This window comes from Sebastes fasciatus, chromosome 2, assembly GCF_043250625.1.
Source record: "Sebastes fasciatus isolate fSebFas1 chromosome 2, fSebFas1.pri, whole genome shotgun sequence".
Taxonomy (NCBI): domain Eukaryota; kingdom Metazoa; phylum Chordata; class Actinopteri; order Perciformes; family Sebastidae; genus Sebastes; species Sebastes fasciatus.
In genome coordinates, this window is record NC_133796.1 from 39,461,561 (window position 1) to 39,471,241 (window position 9,681).

Below are 9,681 nucleotides of genomic sequence, written 5' to 3' on the forward strand. Positions count from 1 at the left end.
AGACCCATCAAACAGAACATCAAATTAACCAACAATGATTGCTGATTGAATAACCGTTACATTTATTTTATTTCCAAAGTAAAAGTATTGACTACCTCACAATTTTGAGACATGTTTCTCTGACTTCCTGTATCATTCTAGGAAAGCTGGACACCGTCTTCTTGAGTTGTGAAATTGGTCTATACAAGTAACTACTGAATACACGGTGTGTACTGTACGTAACAGTAATTCATGACAATATGGTTTTAATACTTGTAAGGTCATTTCCCAGTCTTAGAGCTCGTCTCGTTCAGGGACACATACAGTAAGTGAAGTGAAAGCTTGAAGGATGCTCTACGACGTGCTCAACACTACTTATAGATCCTTTAACAATGACAATGAAAAACATCTTTACCGCATCTTCAGTGTATAGGAAAGCACACAGCTACCAAAACGTCTTGGTCCCTTCCATGAATGTAGAGCTACTGTCGACGGGGGATGTTCACTTGATAACAGTTATCTCAGATGAATGTAGTATTTCTTTAAAACAGTTGGGAAATATCATCAATGCCTCTTTTCCTGGTTCTATCAACCACAACTTATGTCAATACAACACACAACCCATACTATAGAAACATACGTGTGCATGTCTGTGGTAGGTGTAGAGTTCAAGGTGCCAGAGAGCTGTGATGTCGTCCGATGACAACGCCTCTCTACTTCAGTCTGAAGCTTCAGCAGCTTTCTGAATCTCATCCCATCATCTGAGAGAAACACATCCAGATCAGAGTTCAGCTCCAGCCACTTCTGCCCTCTTTGGTCATCCTCTTGCCGTTTGATAGTTTTACTATGATAGGTTCTCAAGTTATTCAGTTATTCAGGGCCCAAATCTATAAGATGAGTCTTTGACCCAGGATCTTGCGGTTGATCTCAGCCAAGGCCACAGAAAACACAAAGGCCTTCTCGTCCGAAAGACTGGCGTAAATATCCACTTCCTTCTCTTGTTTCTCTGTGAACACAATAACACACAATCAATCACGGAAAACTTAGATTGGCAATACAGTATATACAGTATGTCCTTGTACTATTATGCTATTATATTATCATTATATCAGTGGCATAAAATGGTCTTCAAATGACAATCTTTTTCTTTTTTCTTTTTTTTTTTTAAATGGCATTTATTTCTGTGACAATGTATCGCCCAACAAAAGTAGTTATTGTAACAGGCCTGATCACAAGAGACCTGTCCTAGGAAACTGAGAATAATCACTTCTTTTACCTTTCTCCTCTTCGTGTTTCTTCAGCCCCACTGTTTTTGGTCTGCCCCGTCCCCTCCGGATAGGATCTGATTGGCTGTTGGCCCGGGATCGTCTCCTGTTCTCCATGTCGTTGGTTAAAGAAGAGTCTATCCTCTCTCTGCGAATTCGCTCCGTCCTCCTCCGCTTAAAGTCCAGCTTGTCTGAAGCAGAACATGGATAATAAAAAAACATAATGTGTGGGTTAGACTGGTTCCAGGTTAACGTCTGATTTGTTCATTTCAAAAACGGTGATTACAGTGAGTATAAGACCAAATGTGGCATTTGCAATACTTGTGAGGAAGAGAAGACAAGAAACAAAAAAAAGAGAGAAAAAGTAAATAACTAGAATGGCCCTCAGAGAGCGCAGATCTCCACCAAGGTGCGTGACTTTAAAAACAGATCCCAGCTCCCAGCTGGCGGTACCGTGAGGTGGTGGGCTTATTGTTAACACGGTGTGTTTCCGTGTAACGTATCAGCGGATGCCTCTCTCATTCAGCAGCCTTGTTGAGTCTGTATAACGTTACACTACGTTGTCTCTCATCCCGTCATCTGACGCTTTTTTCTTTCTTACCACGGATGGCCAGCAGCTCCCGCACACACCTCCTCACACGTATTTCTCTGCTCTCAGAAGGAGGAAGAAGGCGGGGTCATGCGTCATCAACGCGTCATCCGTTACACTGCGCATGTGTTAAATACCCTGTGGTCTTAATGCTGATCGGAATTCTTAAAAAAATTCCTGAATCCAGATCATGATGGATTGTTCATTGTGCTACACTCCACCCTTCCAACAAATGTAATTCAAATCCATCGTGAACTTTTGGAGTAATCCTGCTAACGGACAAACAATCCAACAAACAAACAAACAAACCAACGCCGGTGAAAACAATATAAGGATTAACTAGGGCATTAGTCTGACCTGATATTCTGTTTAAGGTCTCTAGGGACGTATAATATGCATAACGTATAATAAAGAAATAATATGTAGGCTGGCAAGCTCTTACCAAGTGATTAATATAAAAAGAAGGCTTTGCCTTTGGTCAGTGTCACAGACGTGGATTTCAAAAGAATGCAGGAAGAGAGAGAGAGGGGTCGGCAGGATTGTGTCGCTGCAGCAAGGAGAGCCAACCCCCCTTAAGAACTGTAGTTTCCTGTTTCCCATGTCAAACTTTCTGTGATTAAAACTAGGGATGCACCAATACCACTTTTTTTCAGACCGAGTACAAGTACTTACATTTGGCATTAAAAAAATCAATTTCACAATCGTAAAAAAAAAAATCCCGATACAGAGGTGAATCGACTTTTTTTCCCACCCCTAATAGATAGGTAGATAGGTAGATAGGTAGATAGGTAGATAGGTAGATAGGTAGATAGGTAGATAGGTAGATAGGTAGATACATCACACATTTAGAAGAGTCAAGCAAACATTAAACACAGTGTTGAACTACATTTTCAGGCACAAGTCATTCGCTTTATACGAGCTGAACCTTACCTGCTATGGCTGGAGAGGATCGCTCATTTAATTTGGCATTTAGGAGTTTTCTGCTAATAAACACAAAACCACATGGGCAGGACTTGCACGCAACTGGAATCTAGAGAGAATCAAACAGGAAACAGGAAACATACAGAAGGTTACTGTTAAAGGCTTTGGCCAAAGGACAGCACAACAGGACAGCTAATAGAATCAGCTCATATAGCAGCAGAAATGTGTTAAATTATGCAATATCTCACATACATGTGGAACTGGTGTCATGTGATCTAAAAGAAAGGTATTAGGGATACTAATTTTGATTTTTTTTGTTTCTGACCGACAGCACACACTCATTAACAGATTATTAACCATCAAGATTAGTGTGTGTCATGCAGCGGTGCTGTGGTTGTAGTGCCTAACAAGCCGCCCAGCTGCAACGATAAGCCGATGCACTAACAGGTTAAATCCATCATTTATCCTCAGCTGCAGGGTATGAACACAACAGACAACTGAGTCCCCGGTTCACCTGACAGGGAGAGTTAGCAGCCTCGATGCTGCGTGTGTTATTGAGGACACATGCAGCCACTGTCTCCACCACATCCTTTAGTCTAGCTGAGAGGTTGTCAGCTGTGTGTCTGTCTGGCTACTCCGTCAGTTCAGCGTAACGTTAGAGAGTGTCCGACAGACCGAGTATGTGTTTGTGTGTGTGCTACGTTCACAGCTATAACATTACTGGTTCCCCAGCTTACGTTTCTCTCTCGTGTTCTACCACAGACCAGTGTTTGAAGTGGGAAAAATAAGTGCGGGTACTCTCCTTATTCACACGTTGGCGTGTGTATCGGCCGGTATCCGCAATCTCTTGCGACTTATTCCCATTTATTCATTATTTCTTTAAGCATGTTATGCTGTGTCAGTCATAATTAGATGTGATTTTGTTGCTATTATTATTATACATGGGCTATGCATCTTCTATAGTAGGCATATAATACTCCAATAATATTCCAACAGGGTTAGGGTGGTGTGTTTAGTGTTATTCCTGTGTTATTTGGAGCCTATAGTCGGGTATCATTCAGGTTTTATGAGCAGAGTCCCAGTCAGGATGCTCCTACATATTACACAGCAGGATAAAGAGACACATTCTGAATCTCTACAGTGAATAAGATAGATTGGGTGTGGGGGTCCTCCCCAAAGAAAATGTGAAGGTTTTTGACTTAAGACCATTATTATTACTAGTTAAAGGTCCCAAATTGTAAAAAGTGAGATTTTCATGTCTTTCATGTCATGTCTATAAAGCAGGTTTAAGTGCTTTATAAATACTGTTAAACTATCAAAACACTCAATATACAGAGAAACACACACAGGACGTATTTAGAAATTGTGCGTTTGAAACAAGCCGTTAGGATTTCTGTCCATTTGTGATGATGTCACAAATATACAATATTTAGACCATTTCACACTATTTTAAATGTAAACATCCGAAATGTGTCCAAGTTTATTTTCTGTTGCAGTGTATGTGAATGACATCAGCTGACAGGAAGTAAACATGGACCCAAACTGTTGCCTAGCTACGCAATTCCGTTGCAAATGCACTAAAACGGAGCGTTTCAGACAGAGGGTGAATACAGGTATATTTAGACAGATAGTATGAGGAAAATAAAGTGTTTTTTGAACATTACAGCATGTAAACATGTTCTAGTAGAAACACAAAATACAAGTATGAACCTGAAAATGAGCACGATATGGGACCTTTAAATGATTATTTTACTATTTACATATATCACAACCTTCGTCTGATAAAGATTAAACAAAATATTACTTATGTTAGGATAGAATATAGACCTATCCAGAATGAATTAACCCATGCAATATCACTGATATTTAAGTATGGCTAGTAATTATCTGAATTATGGATCAGATTCATCAAGTGAGGTCAAAATTAGGGAGGAGAATGGTTCAAAGGTCAAAAGGGAGAAAATCCCCATTGAAACACAGTATAGTGGGCTTAAAGGAAACATCTGTGAATTTATGGTTCATATTTTATTCTACGCACATGACATAAAAAATACATATGATATAAATCCACCCAAGGCAGTGTTGTCCCCTTTAAATCCACCAGGTAAACATTTAATTAAAAGATAAACATATACATTTATTGTCTATTTAACAGTATAATAATATTGAACTATACATGCTTATCATGCTTTATGTCATTGTCAACCATACTATGCAGCTACTGTATTGATGGTCTTTTTGCTAGCATGCAAACTCATATTTTGATGTCAAAAGGAACAATATTTCTAATTATGTTTTATTTAAAGGGACTGTATGTATGTTTTTACACTTTTTTTTAAAATAATTTTTTATTGCCAATGTGTGGACAGGTTGTAACCTAACCTAAAAAAATAGTCTGTGACTTTCTGGGTTTCCTCTGTCAGCCTGTAGACTGCTTTTAATGTGAAGAATCCGGGCCATGTGAAATGTATAGTGATATTGTGGTTTTAGCTGTTGATGTTGCTAACGTTAATCAACATGATGCCCGTCAATCACGTTCAGCCTTGTGTGTGAGCAACAGGAAGCTGACTGTCATTGACTTAACTGCCACAGGTGTCACTGTTAAGCCATTTCTGATTCTTACATAGAGTCCCTTTAAAACAGTACACAAATCACTTCAATGTAGACAACAAATGAGTTCTTGAAATATGCAATAAATGTTATCTTCTGAAGGTACCAAAATCACCAAAGTTATTTTTGTTGCAACTCAGAGATCAGCAGACACCATGTCCCACATCTGCTTCTATATCCACACATCTGACTGATCTACAATAGAAAGGGTCATTTATCTAACAGGCAGCTTCATGTTTGGACTTATTTAATAGTTAACATTATATTATACTATCATTATTATTCTTGAGAAGACAACTAGTTCTAATAATATAACACGAGTCAAAGAGGCTAAAGGCAGGAATAGGAGTAGAGATGTGATCAGAGGGACATTTAAAGACAACATGAAGGTCCTCTGTGCTGAACAGAGAACCAACAGTTAATGTTAACTTGATCAACCTTAGCTGCTGCTGATCCAGCCTGCCACTAACCCTAACCCTCCTCTACAGATCACAGCTGCTCTAGTCACATCGACTAGTCACCTACATAACATAAGGACCGCCATTAACATCGGTACAGACTGAAACATGGGTCTTCCTCTCACCTGTTGGTCGCATTCAGGACAGGATTTCGTAGCCATTTTGACTTTCTTTGTTTTATTAGTCGACATAGTCCGTCCTCCAGCTGTCTGGTAGCTACTGCTGCTGAATGCGACACATGGACGGACACGGCTCTGCTCAGAGTCCACCAACACACACAGACAGGAGACACACGGCGAGCTGGCGAGATGACAACACACCTTTAGAGAGCACACACACACTAACAGACATCACAGTAACACCACGAACCAACAACACTGAGGCTACGCGCATGCGCAGGGAGAGCCCTTCTGCTGCTGTGTTGCATTCAGGTGCTCTGGGGAAAATGGTAGATAGCAGACTCTTCAGTCTCTGGTTCTTGTTTTATGGCGAGTGGTAACCAAACGAGTTAACTATCCCCTTAAAGCTTCAGTAGGCAGTATATTTTTGGCATCATTGGGCAAAAAATCCATAATAACCTTTCAGCATATTGCAATTCAAGTGTTCTGAGAGATAACTAGACTTCTGCACCTCATCATGGCTCTGTTTTCAGGCTTTAAAACATCTGAAGTTTTTCTGAAATGACATGACATGACAGGCAACAACCCAAGGGGATTGAGCTGTCACCATTGACTGAGAAAACGGTCAAATTTGGAATCTTTGCTGTGAATCGGAATTTGGTTTTTGTTATCAATATTTTACTACTATTAAAGGGACTGTTTGTCAGAATCAGAAAAGCTTGTTAACAGCGACACCTGTGGCCGTTAAGTCAATGACAGTCAGCGTCCTGTTGTTCGCGCTTGTGCTCGCTCTACATAGACATGAACGAGCATCGCTCAAAACAGTGAGGCGACACACGTCAGCTAAAACCACAATATCACTCTATATTTCAGCTGCTTGGCAGTAATGTTAGCTGACCAGACGAAGGTCTCTCCATGAATCACTGCTGATCCTAGTGTTGGCTTTTCCTGCCTCAGCCTCCCGACCGCGGCCGGAGGGAACAGGGGAGACACCGTAGTTTTGGTCGGAGACGATAACGTTTCTCTCTGCGGAGCCCCGTCACTTCACAAGACACGGGAAACCTCTGTTGGTCTGGAGGAGCTGCAGCAGTTATTTCTGCACAAACGTCCACTGTACATTCACTAGATATTCTCAGAGCTAAACTAACTCTTCTGCAGTGTGGAGTGTGCGCGCATGCACGTGTAGAGGTGGAGCGAGCTGAGTGAAGGCAGGCAGAGGAGCAGAGGAGCAGAGGAGCAGAGTACAGCAGAGACTCCGGCCCTGGAGACCAAAGCTACGGTCTCCCCCGCGTCCTCCGACCACGGCCAACACTGTTTAACAGACAGGCTTCATTAGATACAACCAAGAGGTTTTGGTGCTTCCATGTAGTTAGTGTTGGAGTCTCGTCTGAACAGTGTAGCCACACCGCATGGGACACCGACCCGCAATGATTTATACATGTAAGAAGTTACAAACAGTCCCTTTAAGTACATTTTTTATACATAAATGCAGATACCTCTAAACTAAACCATGTCTGACTAGTATGAAGAATGAGCTAAAACTACTAATTAAATCTTTGTCGATTATGACTTAGAGAAAGATGTTAAATTGACAATGTTCCCCAACTCTGAGGAGTGTTTTTTCCAGCAGGACAATGCTCCATGCCACACAGCCAGGTCAGTGAAGGAGTGGATGAAGGACCCCCAGATCAGAACCATGTCATGGCCAGCCCAATCTCCAGACCTGAATCCCATTGAAAACCTCTGGAATGTGATCAAGAGGAAGATAGATGGTCACAAGCCCTCAAACAAAGTCGAGCTGCTTGAATTTTTGCGCCAGGAGTGGCACAAAGTCACCCAACAGCAATGTGAAAGACTGGTGGAGAGCATGCCAGACGCATGAAAGCTGTGATTGTAAATCAAGGTTATTCCACCAAATATTGATTTCTGAACTCTTCCTAAGTTAAAACATTAGTATTGTGTTGTTTAAAAATTAATATGAACTTGTTTTCTTTGCATTATTCCAGATCTGAAAACACTGCATCTTTGTTGTTATTTTGACCAGTTGTCATTTTCTGCAAATAAATGCTCTAAATGACAATATTTTTATTTGAAATTTGGGAGAAATGTTGTCAGTAGTTTCTAAAATATAACAAACATTTAAATTTTACTCAAACACATACCAATAAATAATAAAACCAGAGAAACTGATAATTTTGAAGTGGTCTCTTAATTTTTTCCAGAGCTGTATATATGATATATATGATATATGTGATATATATATATATATCACATATATCATATATATATATACGGGCATATATATGATATATGTGATATATATATATGATATATGTGATATATATATATATATATATATCACATATATATATATATATATATATCTGGTATATATATATGTACACACGTGGACAAAATTGTTGGTACCCTTCCGTTAAAGAGAGAAAAACCCACAATGGTCACTGAAATAACTTGAAACTGACAAAAGTAATAATAAATAAAAATTTACTGAAAATTAACTAATGGAAATCAGACATTGCTTTTGAATTGTGGTTCAACAGAATCATTTAAAAAAAAAAACTAATGAAACTGACCTGGACAAAAATGATGGTAGCCCTAGAAAAGATGTAAAATAATTTGACCATAGGGACATGTTAAACTAAGGTGTGTCCTGTAATTAGCATCACAGGTATCTTCAAACTTGTAATCAGTCAGTCTGCCTATTTAAAGGGTGAAAAGTAGTCACTGTGCTGTTTGGTATCATGGTGTGTACCACACTGAACATGGACCACAGAAAGCTAAGGAGAGAGTTGTCTCAGGAGATCAGAAAGAACATTATAGACCTTCATGTTAAAGGTAAAGGCTATAAGACCATCTCCAAGCAGCTTGATGTTCCTGTGACTACAGCTGCACATATTATTCAGAAGTTTAAGGTCCATGGGACTGTAGCTAACCTCCCTGGACGTGGCCGCAATGGGAAAATTGATGACATATTGAAGAGACGGATAATACGAATGGTAACCAAAGAGCCCAGAACAACTTCCAAAGAGATTAGAGGTGAACTCCAAGGTCAAGGTACATCAGTGTCAGATCGCACCATCCGTCACTGTTTGAGCCAAAGTGGACTTAATGGAAGATGACCCAGGAGGACACCAAATCATAAAAAAACGAGACTGGAATTTTCCAAAATGCATATTGACAAGCCACAAAGCTTCTGGGAGAATGTCCTTTGGACAGATGAGACAAAACTGGAGCTTTTTGGCAAGTCACATCAGCTCTATGTTCACAGACGCAAAAATTAAGCATCCAAAGAAAAGAACACTGTACCTAATGTGAAACATGGAGGAGGCTCGGTTATGTTATGGGGCTGCTTTGTTGCATCTGGCACAGGGTGTCTTGAATCTGTGCAGGGTGCAATGAAATCTCAAGACTATCAAGGCATTCTGGAGCGAAATGTGCTGCCCAGTGTCAGAAAGCTTGGTCTCAGTTGCAGGTCATGGGTCCTCAAACAGGATAATGACCCAAAACACAGCTAAAAACACCCAAGAATGGCTAAGAACAAAACATTGGACTATTCTGAAGTGGCCTTCTATGAGCCCTGATCTAAATCCTATTGAACATCTGTGGAAGGAGCTGAAACATGCAGTCTGGAGAAGGCACCCTTCAAACCTGAGACAGCTGGAGCAGTTTGCTCACGAGGAGTGGACCAACATACCTGTCGACAGGTGCAGAAGTCTCAT

At 40.3% G+C, this 9,681-nt stretch overlaps 1 protein-coding gene and 1 long non-coding RNA gene across 3 annotated transcripts in view; one reads left to right on the top strand and one right to left on the bottom strand.

The window, feature by feature from the left end:
• Nucleotides 1-9,681, top strand: part of LOC141760622 (uncharacterized) — a 210,709-nt gene that overhangs the window by 106,578 nt on the left and 94,450 nt on the right. The window lies entirely within an intron of this gene.
• On the bottom strand, nucleotides 39-6,262 carry c2h16orf87 (chromosome 2 C16orf87 homolog). 2 transcript variants are annotated; one of them, XM_074623524.1, is made up of 4 exons: nucleotides 5,948-6,262; nucleotides 2,759-2,863; nucleotides 1,256-1,430; nucleotides 39-985 (listed from the first exon to the last, which is right to left on the bottom strand). In XM_074623524.1, the coding sequence occupies exons 1-4, from the start codon at nucleotides 6,011-6,013 to the stop codon at nucleotides 867-869; spliced, it is 465 nt and encodes a 154-aa protein (XP_074479625.1). In that variant the 5' UTR covers nucleotides 6,014-6,262; the 3' UTR covers nucleotides 39-866. The 2 variants fall into 2 exon arrangements, with proteins under 2 accessions (XP_074479625.1, XP_074479634.1); XM_074623533.1 differs by having other exon boundaries at nucleotides 1,256-1,435; nucleotides 2,764-2,863; nucleotides 5,948-6,261.